Genomic DNA, 20,085 nt, shown 5'->3' on the forward strand with positions numbered 1-20,085 from the left:
TACCCCCCCTCTCTGGTTTCTCTCTACCCCCATCTCTCTCTACCTCCTCTCTCTGGTTTCTCTCTACCCCCCATCTCTCTCTACCCCCCATCACTATCTACCTCCTCTCTCTGGTTTCTCTCTACCCCCCATCTCTCTCTACCCCCCATCACTATCTACCCCCCCTCTCTGGTTTCTTTCTATCCCCCATCTCTCTCTACCCCCCATCACTATCTACCTCCTCTCTCTGGTTTCTCTCTACCCCCCATCTCTCTCTACCCCCCATCACTATCTACCTCCTCTCTCTGGTTTCTCTCTACCCCCCATCTCTCTCTACCCCCCATCACTATCTACCTCCTCTCTCTGGTTTCTCTCTACCCCCCATCTCTCTCTACCCCCATCACTATCTACCTCCTCTCTCTGGTTTCTCTCTACCCCCCATCTCTCTCTACCCCCCATCACTATCTACCCCCTCTCTCTGGTTTCTCTCTACCCCCCATCACTATCTACCTCCTCTCTCTGGTTTCTCTCTACCCCCCATCTCTCTCTACCCCCCATCACTATCTACCCCCTCTCTCTGGTCTCTCTCTACCCCCCATCACTATCTACCTCCTCTCTCTGGTTTCTCTCTACCCCCCATCTCTCTCTACCCCCCATCACTATCTACCCCCCTCTCTGGTTTCTCTCTACCCCCCATCTCTCTCTACCCCCCTCTCTGGTCTCTCTCTACCCCCCATCTCTCTCTACCCCCCCTCTCTGGTCTCTCTCTCTACCCCCCTCTCTGGTTTCTCTCTACCCCCCATCTCTCTCTACCCCCCCTCTCTGGTCTCTCTCTACCCCCCATCACTATCTACCCCCCTCTCTGGTTTCTCTCTACCCCCCATCACTATCTACCTCCCCTCTCTGGTTTCTCTCTAACCCCCATCACTATCTACCTCCCCTCTCTGGTTTCTCTCTACCCCCCATCTCTCTCTACCTCTCCCTCTCTGGTTTCTCTCTACCCCTCATCTCTCTCTACCCCCCATCACTATCTACCCCCCCTCTCTGGTTTCTCTCTACCCCCCATCACTATCTACCTCCTCTCTCTGGTTTCTCTCTACCCCCCATCTCTCTCTACCCCCCATCACTATCTACCTCTCCCTCTCTGGTTTCTCTCTACCCCCTATCTCTGGTTTCTCTCTACCCCCCATCTCTCTCTACCCCCCTGGGGGATCTCTCTCTACCCCCCATCTCTCCCCAACTCTCTCTACCCCCCCATCTCTCTCTACCCCCATCACTATCTACCTCTCCCTCTCTGGTTTCTCTCTACCCCCCATCTCTCTCTACCCCCCATCACTATCTACCCCCCCCTCTCTGGTTTCTCTCTACCCCCCATCTCTCTCTACCTCTCCCTCTCTGGTTTCTCTCTACCCCCCATCTCTCTCTACCCCCCATCTCTCTCTACCCCCCCTCTCTGGTCTCTCTCTACCTCCCCTCTCTGGTTTCTCTCTACCCCCCATCTCTCTCTACCCCCCATCACTATCTACCTCCCCTCTCTGGTCTCTCTCTACCCCCCCTCTCTGGTTTCTCTCTACCCCCCATCACTATCTACCCCCCCTCTCTGGTTTCTCTCTACCCCCCATCACTATCTACCTCCCCTCTCTGGTTTCTCTCTACCCCCCATCTCTCTCTACCTCTCCCTCTCTGGTTTCTCTCTACCCCCCATCTCTCTCTACCCCCCATCACTATCTACCCCCCCTCTCTGGTTTCTCTCTACCCCCCATCACTATCTACCTCCTCTCTCTGGTTTCTCTCTACCCCCCATCTCTCTCTACCCCCCATCACTATCTACCTCTCCCTCTCTGGTTTCTCTCTACCCCCCATCTCTCTCTACCCCCCATCTCTCTCTACCCCATCTCTCTCTACCCCCCATCTCTCTCTACCCCCAACTCTCTCTACCCCCCATCACTATCTACCTCTCCCTCTCTGGTTTCTCTCTACCCCCCACCTCTCTCTACCCCCCATCACTATCTACCCCCCCTCTCTGGTTTCTCTCTACCCCCCATCTCTCTCTACCTCTCCCTCTCTGGTTTCTCTCTACCCCCCATCTCTCTCTACCCCCCATCTCTCTCTACCCCCCCTCTCTGGTCTCTCTCTACCTCCCCTCTCTGGTTTCTCTCTACCCCCCATCACTATCTACCTCCCCTCTCTGGTCTCTCTCTACCCCCCCTCTCTGGTTTCTCTCTACCCCCCATCACTATCTACCCCCCCTCTCTGGTTTCTCTCTACCCCCCATCACTATCTACCTCCCCTCTCTGGTTTCTCTCTACCCCCATCTCTCTCTACCTCTCCCTCTCTGGTTTCTCTCTACCCCCCATCTCTCTCTACCCCCCATCACTATCTACCCCCCCCCCTCTCTGGTTTCTCTCTACCCCCCATCACTATCTACCTCCTCTCTCTGGTTTCTCTCTACCCCCCCATCACTATCTACCTCTCCCTCTCGGTTTCTCTCTACCCCCCATCTCTCTCTACCCCCCATCTCTCTCTACCCCCCATCTCTCTCTACCCCCCATTACTATCTACCTCTCCCTCTCTGGTTTCTCTCTACCCCCCATCTCTCTCTACCCCCCATCACTATCTACCTCCCCTCTCTGGTCTCTCTCTACCCCCCCTCTCTGGTTTCTCTCTACCCCCCATCACTATCTACCTCCTCTCTCTGGTTTCTCTCTACCCCCCCTCTCTGGTCTCTCTCTACCTCCCCTCTCTGGTTTCTCTCTACTCCCCATCTCTCTCTACCCCCCATCACTATCTACCTCCCCTCTCTGGTCTCTCTCTACCCCCCCCTCTCTGGTTTCTCTCTACCCCCCATCACTATCTACCTCCTCTCTCTGGTTTCTCTCTACCCCCCATCTCTCTCTACCCCCCTCTCTGGTCTCTCTCTCTACCCCCATCACTATCTACCTCCCCTCTCTGGTCTCTCTCTACCCCCCCTCTCTGGTTTCTCTCTACCCCCCATCACTATCTACCTCCCCTCTCTGGTCTCTCTCTACCCCCCCTCTCTGGTTTCTCTCTACCCCCCATCACTATCTACCTCCCCTCTCTGGTCTCTCTCTACCCCCCCTCTCTGGTCTCTCTCTACCCCCCATCACTATCTACCTCTCCCTCTCTGGTCTCTCTCTACCCCCCTCTCTGGTCTCTCTCTACCCCCCATCACTATCTACCTCCCCTCTCTGGTCTCTCTCTACCTCCCCTCTCTGGTTTCTCTCTACCCCCCATCTCTCTCTACCTCTCCCTCTCTGGTTTCTCTCTACCCCCCCTCTCTGGTTTCTCTCTACCCCACATCACTATCTACCTCCCCTCTCTGGTCTCTCTCTACCCCCCCCTCTTTGGTTTCTCTCTACCCCCCATCTCTCTCTACCCCCCATTACTATCTACCTCTCCCTCTCTGGTTTCTCTCTACCCCCCATCTCTCTCTACCCCCCATCACTATCTACCTCCCCTCTCTGGTCTCTCTCTACCCCCCCTCTCTGGTTTCTCTCTACCCCCCATCACTATCTACCTCCTCTCTCTGGTTTCTCTCTACCCCCCCTCTCTGGTCTCTCTCTACCTCCCCTCTCTGGTTTCTCTCTACTCCCCATCTCTCTCTACCCCCCATCACTATCTACCTCCCCTCTCTGGTCTCTCTCTACCCCCCCCTCTCTGGTTTCTCTCTACCCCCCATCACTATCTACCTCCTCTCTCTGGTTTCTCTCTACCCCCCATCTCTCTCTACCCCCCTCTCTGGTCTCTCTCTCTACCCCCATCACTATCTACCTCCCCTCTCTGGTCTCTCTCTACCCCCCCTCTCTGGTTTCTCTCTACCCCCCATCACTATCTACCTCCCCTCTCTGGTCTCTCTCTACCCCCCCTCTCTGGTTTCTCTCTACCCCCCATCACTATCTACCTCCCCTCTCTGGTCTCTCTCTACCCCCCCTCTCTGGTCTCTCTCTACCCCCCATCACTATCTACCTCTCCCTCTCTGGTCTCTCTCTACCCCCCTCTCTGGTCTCTCTCTACCCCCCATCACTATCTACCTCCCCTCTCTGGTCTCTCTCTACCTCCCCTCTCTGGTTTCTCTCTACCCCCCATCTCTCTCTACCTCTCCCTCTCTGGTTTCTCTCTACCCCCCCTCTCTGGTTTCTCTCTACCCCACATCACTATCTACCTCCCCTCTCTGGTCTCTCTCTACCCCCCCCTCTTTGGTTTCTCTCTACCCCCCATCTCTCTCTACCCCCCATCACTATCTACCTCCCCTCTCTGGTCTCTCTCTACCTCCCCTCTCTGGTTTCTCTCTACCCCCCATCTCTCTCTACCTCTCCCTCTCTGGTTTCTCTCTACCCTCCCTCTCTGGTTTCTCTCTACCCCCCATCACTATCTACCTCCCCTCTCTGGTCTCTCTCTACCCCCCCCTCTCTGGTTTCTCTCTACCCCCCATCACTATCTACCTCCTCTCTCTGGTTTCTCTCTACCCCCCATCTCTCTCTACCTCTCCCTCTCTGGTTTCTCTCTACCCCCCATCTCTCTCTACCTCTCCCTCTCTGGTTTCTCTCTACCCCCCATCTCTCTCTACCTCCCCTCTCTGGTCTCTCTCTACCTCCCCCTCGCTGGTCTCTCTCTACCTCCCCCTCGCTGGTCTCTCTCTACCTCCCCCTCTCTGGTCTCTCTCTACCCCCCATCTCTCTCTACCTCTCCCTCTCTGGTTTCTCTCTACCCCCATCTCTCTCTACCTCTCCCTCTCTGGTTTCTCTCTACCTCCCCCTCTCTGGTCTCTCTCTACCCCCCATCTCTCTCTACCTCCCCTCTCTGGTCTCTCTCTACCTCCCCCTCGCTGGTCTCTCTCTACCTCCCCCTCGCTGGTCTCTCTCTACCTCCCCCTCTCTGGTTTCTCTCTACCCCCCATCTCTCTCTACCTCTCCCTCTCTGGTTTCTCTCTACCCCCCATCTCTCTCTACCTCCCCCTCGCTGGTCTCTCTCTACCTCCCCCTCTCTGGTCTCTCTCTACCCCCCATCTCTCTTTACCTCTCCCTCTCTGGTTTCTCTCTACCCCCCATCTCTCTCTACCTCTCCCTCTCTGGTTTCTCTCTACCCCCCATCTCTCTCTACCTCCCCTCTCTGGTCTCTCTCTACCTCCCCTCTCTGGTCTCTGGAGGGAGCGAGGGAGGGATGAAGGACCATCGTTAAGTGAATGACCAGATTACATCAGTGTATTCTGTCGTCATGGCAGCAAGCTCCGATGTGTGTGTGTAATTGATGTGGTTGTGTATTGGTTTAGCTTGGGTTAGGCCATAATTGGGACTGTTTGGCCAATCCAAACAGGTGTACAAACTAATCCACCTCACTCACTCAGGGCCGCTGTGTGTGTACGTGTGTGCAGGCTTGTTCTAGACCACTCTCTCTCTCCCTACCTACCTACCTCTCTTTCTGTCAGTCCAGGGGTTTGTGTACAGGGCTAGTCTCCAGACAGAAGAGTGTGCTGTTAGCAACATAATTAGATCTAAAATTAGCCAAAAGCCAGAAAGACAGTTTTCATCTGGGCTTTCATCACCTATAAGCCCAAGAAATTAATTATTGTGTGATATCAGTGGAGTCCCAGAGAGATAGCTGGGCCTCTGTTCTCAAGCCATTAAGCTGCTATCAGCAATATCATGTCTGTTCAGCACTCCTGAACCCACCAGAGAGAGAGAGAGAGAGAGAGAGAGAGAGAGAGAGAGAGAGAGAGAGAGAGAGAGAGAGAGAAAGAGAGAGAAAGAGAGAGAAAGAGAGAGAGAGAGAGAGAGAGAGAGAGAGAAAGAGAGAGAGAAATAAAGAGAGAGCCCAACTGGCCAAATAACATGGGTTCAGACATGAATAAACCGCACCATCCATTTCACTTCCTACACTATAGGTCATGGTCTGTTATCCTTGTCTCTGTCTGTAGGAAATCAACCATAACACATCAACCTAATCTACATAAACACACTTCATAATGAAACATAAGATACACACGTGAACACAACCACAAACGCAAACAAGAGACACCCTAGGGGGGGGGGGACTATGTACTGTGAAATGTAGTCACAACCATAATATCAAGTATGAAGTAAAGTTATATTATTTGAAGAAGGATCGATCAGATTTGATTCAGAGAAAGAGTTTGGCTTCTCTCTCTACATTAAGGGTCCACCATGCTTCCTCTCAAGTGCTTCAGCTGGCTGGTTCAATGAAGCCCTGGTTATCTTCACAGTCATCAAGAGGCGGTCATATTGAGGGATAATCTAGTGTAAAATGAAGTGTGCCACTACTGTAAAATAGACTTAACTTCACACTCAGGTGCATGAAACCATCAGAGCCTTGAAGATAGAATTAGAAATGTAAGCTAATAGAACAGACACGATTCCCTTATCTTGACGAGGTTAACCAACAGTAGTGTCTTTATGTAATGCAGTTCTGAAGGTTTCACCTTCCTGAACACATCCCAGGTCAGGGTTGAAGTAGATATGAACTAGAGGGAAGAAGGCAGAACCATGTGACCTCTGAGGTGAAGAATATGAGAACGTGGCTTTGTCTCAAATAGCACTTGGTCCCCTATATAGTGCACTAGTTTGGGCCAGGCTAAAGAGGATCCTATTCAGGCACATCCTGCATCATGCAGCACATTGACAGGTCCCCTATATAGTGCACTAGTTTGGGCCATGCTAAAGAGGATCCTATTCAGGCACATCCTGCATCATGTAGCACATTGACAGGTCCCCTATATAGTGCACTAGTTTGGGCCATGCTAAAGAGGATCCTATTCAGGCACATCCTGCATCATGTAGCACATTGACAGGTCCCCTATATAGTGCACTAGTTTGGGCCAGGCTAAAGAGGATCCTATTCAGGCACATCCTGCGTCAAGCAGCACATTGACAGGTCAGTGTTGAATGGTCAACAAGTCAGAGTTTAGAGGTGAGACGGCCCACCTGTGAGCTGTCGGTGCAGCCGGCGGTGTTACAGGCCCGGAGCCAGTACCCGTACTCCTGGAACGGACGGATCCCACCCACATCTGTAAAGCTCCTCTCGTCTCCTCGGTAACGCTCCTGTCCGTCACGCAGCACCACGTAGTGGCTGATGTCACCTGGTGGAACGGGAAACAGACCAATGAGAAAGCACAAATGTGTGTTTGTGTGTGTGTGTGTTCTGTGTTGTCGAAGCTTACCATTGGGCTTGGCGGGAGCCTGCCAATGTAGTTGTACGACGTCATCACGGTCGCCTAGGCGACTCCAGTGGGGCGGGGCCACTCCCCAGGGCGTGTCCTCATTGGTTGTCACCACAGTGACGTTGCTGTAGCCACGCCCATAACTGTTCGAGGCAGATACTCTGTACTCATAGGTGGTATAAGGCTCCAAGTCTGAGTCTGGGAATATTGTTATAACCAGTTATAAACAGTAATACCCAAGTAATAACCAGGTCATAACCAGAATCAGTGGACAATAGTGAAGTAACAAGAGAAGACACATGACACAGAAAGTAGCAGTACAAAAAAGGCCATATAAAAGATTCAGCAACAGTTATGCTGTCTCATGGGGAGTATACACATAAACACACATAAACACACACACACACACACACACACACACACACACACACACACACACACACACACACACACACACACACACACACACACACACACACAGTCAAAAGTACTCCTTATGCGTACATCTTGACTGTGAACATATGTGAGATAGATCCCTTACAGGAGAGCTTTACGGAAAGCAAACGCAAACGTTTCCTCTGTTAGCAAGAGCAGTGGCTATAAACAAAGTCCCATGCCAGCATTAATACAAGTCCCAGTTTAGAGCAGTGGCTATAAACAAAGTCCCATGCCAGCATTAATACAAGTCCCAGTTTAGAGCAGTGGCTATAAACAAAGTCCCATGCCAGCATTAATACAAGTCCCAGTTTAGAGCAGTGGCTATAAACAAAGTCCCATGCCAGCATTAATACAAGTCCCAGTTTAGAGCAGTATACCCTGGACACTATTTGCAATGCTGTGTGTGTGTGTTAGAGCTGGGACGATAATCCCAAAATTACAGGCACCGACATCGCCTTCCTCTTACCAAAGAATTTTGCTCATGTCAGTAATTTTACTACACAACGTTCCTGTAGATTGTTGTAAAAACATTATTTGATCATAAGTAATACATCTGATCATTCTGGATCCTATTTTGACAGGTTGCACATTAAAATATCTATCATGAATTCCCTGGATATGTTTCATGAAATAGCTGACCTTTTTAATCATAGGCTACCATCTCAGTTGTCTTACTTGGCACTGGGAAATAATTGTCTAGAGCCCTGCCGCTAATGTAACGTAAAATGTATTGTTGTATTTATCTTTATCGAGTAAAACAGTTACATTGATCGCAATTTGACTTTTTGTCCAGATTGCCCATCTCTCGTGGCAATGTTGTGTTTGTATTTCTGTGAAACCCGGACATTGGTGATTTTAATAATTAGTTTGTATTGTAGCCAACGTGGCTCATTTTTATCTTAAGTGTATGTGGTTAAACTGAGGTTAGTAGTGGATGTGTGGTGTGTAAGATGTGTGTATGAGGTGTTTGCATGTGTTTCTGTGGTATGAAAGCGTTGTGTGTGTTTGCAGTTTGAGTTGGTGTGTGTGTGTGTGTGTGTGTGTGTGTGTGTGTGTGTGTGTGTGTGTGTGAAACATCTGGTGGATGGCGGGGCAGCGACAGCTTTATGTTCCTCTGCCCAGATGGTGTCACAGCGTTGACTAGAATCACTCTCTTCTCCTTTCCTCCACACAATGCCAACACTCACACACCCTCCACCCCGCAAACTACCATTAGTCTTGATTAAACAGACGTAACTAACCAAATAAATAATGTGCAGAAAGAGTACGCGCGCACGCACACACACACTCACTCACTCACTCCCTCCGGCCAGATAAATAAGAGTGAGACCTCAAGTGGTGTTTAAATGGCCATCTTAAAGTTGTAATGATACAGAGGTGCTCACAGGCCCACGACACCACCCACCGGAGACGTACAGCAATTAGAAAACAAGCAGCTGTTTCAGCACGTGTTAGTGTGAGTGTGGAATGTCATGGAATATGCATTGGTCTCCAAAGTCACATGAATTTACATTTATTTGTTGCCACAGCTAAATCTTGCTCAGTAAGGTTGTTTCTGATTGGTCAAGACTAAAGCTACTCTAAATAACCACTGAGGTTGCTAATGAAGTTGTAGTGTTGAATGTAATTTACAGTAGTCATACCTGTGTAGCTGTATCTATTGGTCAGTAGTCATACCTGTGTAGCTGTATCTATTGGTCAGTAGTCATACTTGTGTAACTGTATCTATTGGCCAGTAGTCATACCTGTGTAGCTGTATCTATTGGTCAGTAGTCATACCTGTGTAGCTGTATCTATTGGTCAGTAGTCATACCTGTGTAGCTGTATCTATTGGCTAGTAGTCATACCTGTGTAGCTGTATCTATTGGTCAGTAGTCATACCTGTGTAGCTGTATCTATTGGTCAGTAGTCATACCTGTGTAGCTGTATCTATTGGTCAGTAGTCATACCTGTGTAGCTGTATCTATTGGCCAGTAGTCATACCTGTGTAGCTGTATCTATTGGTCAGTAGTCATACCTGTGTAGCTGTATCTATTCGTCAGTAGTCATACCTGTGTAGCTGTATCTATTGGCTAGTAGTCATACCTGTGTAGCTGTATCTATTGGTCAGTAGTCATACCTGTGTAGCTGTATCTATTGGTCAGTAGTCATACCTGTGTAGCTGTATCTATTGGTCAGTAGTCATACCTGTGTAGCTGTATCTATTGGCCAATAGTCATTCCTGTGTAGCTGTATCTATTGGTCAGTAATCATATCTGTGTAGCTGTATCAATTGGTCAGTAGTCATTCCTGTGTAGCTGTATCTATTGGCCAGTAGTCATACCTGTGTAGCTGTATCTATTGGCCTGTAGTCATACCTGTGTAGCTGTATCTATTGGCCACTCCACTGTAGATCAAATCTTCTTGGGAGGAGCAGAGGGCTGGATCAGACTGTTCCAAAGGAGTGTGTGTGGTCATGGGGGGGTGTGAGGTCATGGGGGGGTGTGAGGTCAGGGGGGTGTGTGAGGTCAGGAGGGTGTGTGAGGTCATGAGTGAGTGTGTAGTTTGCGGTGAGTTTAGCATTGTGGTTTCAGGTGTGTGTGTGGTGTGGAGTGTGTGTGTAGTGAGGACCCAGGTACAGATGTAGAGAGACGGGTTGAAGGAACAGGACCCACAGTACGCTGTGGAGGCAGCAGAAACTGAACACAGAGTACTGGGAAAACACTGGGCCTGGAAATGAGACAACACACTGCAGTTAGACATACAGAATGCACACACACAACGTTTGTTTTAATATCCTTGTGGGGACCTAACAATTAATTCCCATTCAAAATCCTATTTCCCTAACCCCTAACCCTAATCCTTAACCTAACTTTAACCCTAACCTCAAACACTAACCCTGAACCTAAGTCTAACTCCTAACCCTTAACCTAACGTTAACCCTAACCTCAAACACTAACCCTGAAACTAAGTCTAACTCCTAACCCTAAACCTAACCCACATTTTAACACTAACCATAACCTCTAAGCCTAAAATATACTTCTCATATCCATGTGGGGACTTCTGATCCATATTTGTATTTCACTGTGTCTAGTATTCATATGACTGTATATACAGTATGTGTGTTTCTGTCTGTTACCATTAACTGTAACTAAGCCATGGTACGGTATGTATATACCGGTTGGTTTCTTCAGGAAGCCATGTGTGTGTGTGTAGCGCGGCTGCTGCCTTAATGACATCATTAGGACATAATGACAGTTCCTCCCCAGTACTCTCCTCTCTCTCTCTTCTTCTCCTATTACCTTTCTTGCTCTCATGCTGGGATAGGAACACACTATCACAGCCTGGGAGCAACTGATAAATGGGCTATGACTCAGGTCCCTGACTCCTGAGGAGTGTGTGTGTGTTCAGATATATAGATATAGATATACATTCAGACCTGCTGTCATCCCACATGGCTACGACACAGTCCAATATACACTACATGACCAAAAGTATGTGGACACCTGCTCATCGAACATCTCATTCCAAAATCATGGGCATTAATATGAAGTTGGTCCCCCCTTATCTGCTATAACAGGCTTTCCACTAGATGTTGGAACATTGATCTGGGGACTGGCTGCAAGAGCATTAGTCTGCTCAGCCATGGAAACCCATTTCATGAAACTCCCGACGAACAGTTCTTATGCTAACGTTGTTTCCAGAGGCAGACTCGGTAGTAAGTGTTGCAACCGTGGACAGACACTTTTTGTATGGCCTACCACTTCGCGGCTGAGCCCTTGTTGCTCCTAGACGTTTCCACTTTACAATAACAGCACTTAAAGTTGACCGGACAGCTCTAGCAGGGCTTGTTGGACTTGTTGGAAAGGTGGTATCCTATGACGTTGCTACGTTGAAAGTCACTGAGCTCTTCAGTAAGGCCATTCTACTGCCAATGTTTGTCTATGGAGATTGCATGGCTGTGTGCTCGATTTTACACATCTGTCAGCAACGGGTGAGGCTGAAATAGCCAAATCCCCTCATTTGAAGGGGTGTTCACATACTTTTGTATTTATAATGATTACATGAATAATGATTACATGAATAATGATTACATGAATAATGATTGATAATACACTAAATGCCAAACTATTTCTAGAAGTCAGGTAGAGACACATACAGTATAGTTTGTACACTACTACAGATACAACCTCCCCACCCCCTACACAGAGTCATAGACAGAAGACTCTGCCTCCTTACCTCCTTCACTAGTCCAGATGACACTCTGTCATAGACAGATGACTCTACCTCCTTACCTCCTTCACTAGTCCAGATGACACTCTGTCAGCACACACATGTCTGTGGGGGTTGTAGCCCACTCCGTTACAGCACTCCTCTTCCTGGTTGATGACCTCTGACCCGCAGCACTGCAGATGAACCGTTCCGTTACCAGCAGGATGCATTCTAGGAAAACCATCATGGCCAACACAGCAGAGCGATGTGGAGGAGTTCAAATAGTCCTCCCCACAGCAGGACAGACCTTGGGGTACACACACACACACACACACACACACACACACACACACACACACACACACACACACACACACACACACACACACACACACACACACACAATCAGTGAAGCGTTAGTTCAAATGTGTGAAAAAAGGACTCAGACTGACACTGAAACGAACCATCTTAACCAAATCAAAATAAAGTGTCTTCTTCTGTGTGTGTCTGTCTGTGTGTCTGTGCATGTGTGTGTGTGCGTGACTGTGTGTGTGTATCCCAGTGTATCTAACTTCCTGTGGCAGTAGACATCCTCCCTGGGACTGCCTGAAATGTGTTGTCAAAACTGTGACACGTGCGTTGTGTACGTCATTTGTGTAGTTTGCGTGTTGCTGAGCCTGCCTGCAGCCACACGTCCACCGCCATTACCCGTCAACCCTCGCTCCTCTGTCCGTCAGCCTCTTCTCATCTCTCTTGCTCGCTTCATCCCTCTATTCTTCTTCCTATTTCTCCCTAGCTTCCTCTCCTTTTCTCTTTCTCTCTTCCTCCCTCCCTCTCATTCTCTCTCTCTCTCTCTCTCTTCCTCCCTCTCTCTCTCTCCCTCTCTCTCTACCCCCCTCTCTCTCTCTCCCTCTCTCCCTCCATCCCTCCCTCTAATGGCAGTGCTTCTAATGCAGTTTGACTGGACCAGCATGAACCCTCCACCTGACATGACTCCACCACAGCGAGCAGAGACATAACTACTACTGTACTGTCCTAATGTCCTCTAGTCATATAGCCATAACTACTACTGTACTGTCCTAATGTCCTCTAGTTATACTAACATAACTACTACTGTACTGTCCTAATGTCCTCTAGTCATACAGCCATAACTACTACTGTACTGTCCTAATGTCCTCTAGTCATACTGCCATAACTGCTACTGTACTGTCCTCTAGTCATACTGACATAACTACTACTGTACTGTCCTAATGTCCTCTAGTTATACAGCCATAACTACTACTGTACTGTCCTAATGTCCTCTAGTCATACTGCCATAACTACTACTGTACTGTCCTAATGTCCTCTAGTTATATAGCCATAACTACTACTGTACTGTTCTAATGTCCTCTAGTTATATAGCCATAACTACTACTGTACTGTCCTAATGTCCTCTAGTTATACTAACATAACTACTACTGTACTGTCCTAATGTCCTCTAGTTATACAGCCATAACTACTACTGTACTGTCCTAATGTCCTCTAGTTATACTAACATAACTACTACTGTACTGTCCTAATGTCCGCTAGTTATATAGCCATAACTACTACTGTACTGTCCTAATGTCCTCTAGTTATATAGCCATAACTACTACTGTACTGTCCTAATGTCCTCTAGTTATATAGCCATAACTACTACTGTACTGTCCTAATGTCCGCTAGTTATATAGCCATAACTACTACTGTACTGTCCTAATGTCCTCTAGTTACATAGCCATAACTACTACTGTACTGTCCTAATGTCCGCTAGTTATACTAACATAACTACTACTGTACTGTCCTAATGTTCTCTAGTCATACTAACATAACTACTACTGTACTGTCCTAATGTCCTCTAGTCATACTGCCATAACTACTACTGTACTGTCCTAATGTTCTCTAGTCATACTAACATAACTACTACTGTACTGTCCTAATGTCCTCTAGTCATATAGCCATAACTACTACTGTACTGTCCTAATGTTCTCTAGTCATATAGTCATAACTACTACTGTACTGTCCTAATGTCCTCTAGTTATACTGACATAACTACTACTGTACTGAGCTAATGTCCTCTAGTCATACTAACATAACTACTACTGTACTGTCTTAATGTCCGCTAGTTATACTAACATAACTACTACTGTACTGTCCTAATGTCCTCTAGTTATACAGCCATAACTACTACTGTACTGTCCTAATGTCCGCTAGTTATACTAACATAACTACTACTGTACTGTCCTAATGTCCTCTAGTCATACTAACATAACTACTACTGTACTGTCCTAATGTCCTCTAGTTATACTAACATAACTACTACTGTACTGTCCTAATGTCCGCTATTCATACTAACATAACTACTACTGTACTGTCCTAATGTTCTCTAGTTATACAGCCATAACTACTACTGTACTGTCCTAATGTCCTCTAGTTATACTAACATAACTACTACTGTACTGTCCTAATGTCCGCTAGTTATACTAACATAACTACTACTGTACTGTCCTAATGTCCTCTAGTCATACTAACATAACTACTACTGTACTGTCCTAATGTCCTCTAGTTATTCAGCCATAACTACTACTGTACTGTCCTAATGTCCTCTAGTCATACTGCCATAACTACTACTGTACTGTCCTAATGTCCTCTAGTTATACTAACATAACTACTACTGTACTGTCCTAATGTCCTCTAGTTATACAGCCATAACTACTACTGTACTGTCCTAATGTTCTTTAGTCATACTAACATAACTACTACTGTACTGTCCTAATGTCCTCTAGTCATACTAACATAACTACTACTGTACTGTCCTAATGTCCTCTAGTTATACAGCCATAACTACTACTGTACTGTCTTAATGTCCGCTAGTTATACTAACATAACTACTACTGTACTGTCCTAATGTCCTCTAGTTATACAGCCATAACTACTACTGTACTGTCCTAATGTCCTCTAGTTATACAGCCATAACTACTACTGTACTGTCTTAATGTCCGCTAGTTATACTAACATAACTACTACTGTACTGTCTTAATGTCCTCTAGTCATACTAACATAACTACTACTGTACTGTCCTAATGTCCTCTAGTCATACTAACATAACTACTACTGTACTGTCCTAATGTCCTCTAGTTATACAGCCATAACTACTACTGTACTGTCCTAATGTCCTCTAGTCATACTGCCATAACTACTACTGTACTGTCCTAATGTCCTCTAGTTATACTAACATAACTACTACTGTACTGTCCTAATGTCCTCTAGTTATACAGCCATAACTACTACTGTACTGTCCTAATGTTCTCTAGTCATACTAACATAACTACTACTGTACTGTCCTAATGTCCTCTAGTCATACAGCCATAACTACTACTGTACTGTCCTAATGTTCTCTAGTCATACTAACATAACTACTACTGTACTGTCCTAATGTCCTCTAGTCATACTAACATAACTACTACTGTACTGTCTTAATGTCCGCTAGTTATACTAACATAACTACTACCGTACTGTCTTAATGTCCGCTAGTTATACTAACATAACTACTACTGTACTGTCCTAATGTCATACTAACATAACTACTACTGTACTGTCCTAATGTCCTCTAGTCATACAGCCATAACTACTACTGTACTGTCCTAATGTTCTCTAGTCATACTAACATAACTACTACTGTACTGTCCTAATGTCCTCTAGTCATACTAACATAACTACTACTGTACTGTCTTAATGTCCGCTAGTTATACAGCCATAACTACTACTGTACTGTCTTAATGTCCGCTAGTTATACTAACATAACTACTACTGTACTGTCCTAATGTCCTCTAGTTATACAGCCATAACTACTACTGTACTGTCCTAATGTCCTCTAGTTATACAGCCATAACTACTACTGTACTGTCCTAATGTCCTCTAGTCATACTAACATAACTACTACTGTACTGTCCTAATGTCCTCTAGTTATACAGCCATAACTACTACTGTACTGTCCTAATGTCCTCTAGTCATATAGCCATAACTACTACTGTACTGTCCTAATGTTCTCTAGTCATACTAACATAACTACTACTGTACTGTCCTAATGTCCTCTAGTTATACAGCCATAACTACTACTGTACTGTCCTAATGTTCTCTAGTCATACTAACATAACTACTACTGTACTGTCCTAATGTCCTCTAGTCATACTAACATAACTACTACTGTACTGTCTTAATGTCCGCTAGTTATACTAACATAACTACTACTGTACTGTCCTAATGTCCTCTAGTCATACTGCCATAACTACTACTGTACTGTCCTAATGTCCTCTAGTTATACAGCCATAACTACTACTGTACTGTCCTAATGTCCTCTAGTTATACAGCCATAACTACTACTGTACTGTCCTAATGTCCTCTAGTCATACTGTCCTAATGTCCTCTAGTCATACTGCCATAACTACTACTGTACTGTCCTAATGTCCTCTAGTTATACAGCCATAACTACTACTGTACTGTCCTAATGTCCTCTAGTCATACTGCCATAACTACTACTGTACTGTCCTAATGTCCTCTAGTCATACTGCCATAACTACTACTGTACTGTCCTAATGTTCTCTAGTCATACTAACATAACTACTACTGTACTGTCCTAATGTCCTCTAGTCATACTGCCATAACTACTACTGTACTGTCCTAATGTCCTCTAGTTATACTACCATAACTACTACTGTACTGTCCTAATGTCCTCTAGTCATACTGCCATAACTACTACTGTACTGTCCTAATGTCCTCTAGTTATATAGCCATAACTACTACTGTACTGTCCTAATGTCCTCTAGTCATACTGCCATAACTACTACTGTACTGTCCTAATGTCCTCTAGTTATACAGCCATAACTACTACTGTACTGTCCTAATGTCCTCTAGTCATACTGCCATAACTACTACTGTACTGTCCTAATGTTCTCTAGTCATATAGCCATAACTACTACTGTACTGTCCTAATGTCCTGTAGTCATACTAACATAACTACTACTGTACTGTCCTAATGTCCTCTAGTTATATAGCCATAACTACTACTGTACTGTCCTAATGTCCTCTAGTCATACTGCCATAACTACTACTGTACTGTCCTAATGTCCTCTAGTCATATAGCCATAACTACTACTGTACTGTCCTAATGTCCTCTAGTTATACTAACATAACTACTACTGTACTGTCCTAATGTCCTCTAGTCATATAGTCATAACTGCTACTGTACTGTCCTAATGTCCTCTAGTCATACAGCCATAACTACTACTGTACTGTCCTAATGTCCTCTAGTCATACTGCCATAACTGCTACTGTACTGTCCTCTAGTCATACTGACATAACTACTACTGTACTGTCCTAATGTCCTCTAGTTATACAGCCATAACTACTACTGTACTGTCCTAATGTCCTCTAGTCATACTGCCATAACTACTACTGTACTGTCCTAATGTCCTCTAGTTATATAGCCATAACTACTACTGTACTGTCCTAATGTCCTCTAGTTATATAGCCATAACTACTACTGTACTGTCCTAATGTCCTCTAGTTATACTAACATAACTACTACTGTACTGTCCTAATGTCCTCTAGTTATACAGCCATAACTACTACTGTACTGTCCTAATGTCCTCTAGTTATACTAACATAACTACTACTGTACTGTCCTAATGTCCGCTAGTTATATAGCCATAACTACTACTGTACTGTCCTAATGTCCTCTAGTTATATAGCCATAACTACTACTGTACTGTCCTAATGTCCTCTAGTTATATAGCCATAACTACTACTGTACTGTCCTAATGTCCGCTAGTTATATAGCCATAACTACTACTGTACTGTCCTAATGTCCTCTAGTTACATAGCCATAACTACTACTGTACTGTCCTAATGTCCGCTAGTTATACTAACATAACTACTACTGTACTGTCCTAATGTTCTCTAGTCATACTAACATAACTACTACTGTACTGTCCTAATGTCCTCTAGTCATACTGCCATAACTACTACTGTACTGTCCTAATGTTCTCTAGTCATACTAACATAACTACTACTGTACTGTCCTAATGTCCTCTAGTCATATAGCCATAACTACTACTGTACTGTCCTAATGTTCTCTAGTCATATAGTCATAACTACTACTGTACTGTCCTAATGTCCTCTAGTTATACTGACATAACTACTACTGTACTGAGCTAATGTCCTCTAGTCATACTAACATAACTACTACTGTACTGTCTTAATGTCCGCTAGTTATACTAACATAACTACTACTGTACTGTCCTAATGTCCTCTAGTTATACAGCCATAACTACTACTGTACTGTCCTAATGTCCGCTAGTTATACTAACATAACTACTACTGTACTGTCCTAATGTCCTCTAGTCATACTAACATAACTACTACTGTACTGTCCTAATGTCCTCTAGTTATACTAACATAACTACTACTGTACTGTCCTAATGTCCGCTATTCATACTAACATAACTACTACTGTACTGTCCTAATGTTCTCTAGTTATACAGCCATAACTACTACTGTACTGTCCTAATGTCCTCTAGTTATACTAACATAACTACTACTGTACTGTCCTAATGTCCGCTAGTTATACTAACATAACTACTACTGTACTGTCCTAATGTCCTCTAGTCATACTAACATAACTACTACTGTACTGTCCTAATGTCCTCTAGTTATACAGCCATAACTACTACTGTACTGTCCTAATGTCCTCTAGTCATACTGCCATAACTACTACTGTACTGTCCTAATGTCCTCTAGTTATACTAACATAACTACTACTGTACTGTCCTAATGTCCTCTAGTTATACAGCCATAACTACTACTGTACTGTCCTAATGTTCTTTAGTCATACTAACATAACTACTACTGTACTGTCCTAATGTCCTCTAGTCATACTAACATAACTACTACTGTACTGTCCTAATGTCCTCTAGTTATACAGCCATAACTACTACTGTACTGTCCTAATGTCCTCTAGTTATACAGCCATAACTACTACTGTACTGTCTTAATGTCCGCTAGTTATACTAACATAACTACTACTGTACTGTCTTAATGTCCTCTAGTCATACTAACATAACTACTACTGTACTGTCCTAATGTCCTCTAGTCATACTAACATAACTACTACTGTACTGTCCTAATGTCCTCTAGTTATACAGCCATAACTACTACTGTACTGTCCTAATGTCCTCTAGTCATACTGCCATAACTACTACTGTACTGTCCTAATGTCCTCTAGTTATACTAACATAACTACTACTGTACTGTCCTAATGTCCTCTAGTTATACAGCCATAACTACTACTGTACTGTCCTAATGTTCTCTAGTCATACTAACATAACTACTACTGTACTGTCCTAATGTCCTCTAGTCATACAGCCATAACTACTACTGTACTGTCCTAATGTTCTCTAGTCATACTAACATAACTACTACTGTACTGTCCTAATGTCCTCTAGTCATACTAACATAACTACTACTGTACTGTCTTAATGTCCGCTAGTTATACTAACATAACTACTACCGTACTGTCTTAATGTCCGCTAGTTATACTAACATAACTACTACTGTACTGTCCTAATGTCATACTAACATAACTACTACTGTACTGTCCTAATGTCCTCTAGTCATACAGCCATAACTACTACTGTACTGTCCTAATGTTCTCTAGTCATACTAACATAACTACTACTGTACTGTCCTAATGTCCTCTAGTCATACTAACATAACTACTACTGTACTGTCTTAATGTCCGCTAGTTATACAGCCATAACTACTACTGTACTGTCTTAATGTCCGCTAGTTATACTAACATAACTACTACTGTACTGTCCTAATGTCCTCTAGTTATACAGCCATAACTACTACTGTACTGTCCTAATGTCCTCTAGTTATACAGCCATAACTACTACTGTACTGTCCTAATGTCCTCTAGTCATACTAACATAACTACTACTGTACTGTCCTAATGTCCTCTAGTTATACAGCCATAACTACTACTGTACTGTCCTAATGTCCTCTAGTCATATAGCCATAACTACTACTGTACTGTCCTAATGTTCTCTAGTCATACTAACATAACTACTACTGTACTGTCCTAATGTCCTCTAGTTATACAGCCATAACTACTACTGTACTGTCCTAATGTTCTCTAGTCATACTAACATAACTACTACTGTACTGTCCTAATGTCCTCTAGTCATACTAACATAACTACTACTGTA

General features: G+C 44.9%; 1 protein-coding gene across 1 annotated transcript in view; it reads right to left on the bottom strand.

Annotated features, from left to right (window-relative positions):
- ush2a (Usher syndrome 2A (autosomal recessive, mild)) overlaps positions 1-20,085 on the bottom strand; it is a 486,438-nt gene that overhangs the window by 91,393 nt on the left and 374,960 nt on the right. The window contains exons 57-60 of the mRNA XM_036955034.1: positions 11,887-12,110; positions 9,970-10,321; positions 7,175-7,372; positions 6,939-7,093 (exon numbers count right to left, since the gene is read on the bottom strand). Coding sequence (XP_036810929.1) covers positions 6,939-7,093; positions 7,175-7,372; positions 9,970-10,321; positions 11,887-12,110 — 929 coding nt within the window. The remainder of the gene's footprint in view (positions 1-6,938; positions 7,094-7,174; positions 7,373-9,969; positions 10,322-11,886; positions 12,111-20,085) is intronic.

Source organism: Oncorhynchus mykiss, chromosome 19 (genome assembly GCF_013265735.2).
Source record: "Oncorhynchus mykiss isolate Arlee chromosome 19, USDA_OmykA_1.1, whole genome shotgun sequence".
Classification (NCBI taxonomy): Eukaryota; Metazoa; Chordata; class Actinopteri; order Salmoniformes; family Salmonidae; genus Oncorhynchus; species Oncorhynchus mykiss.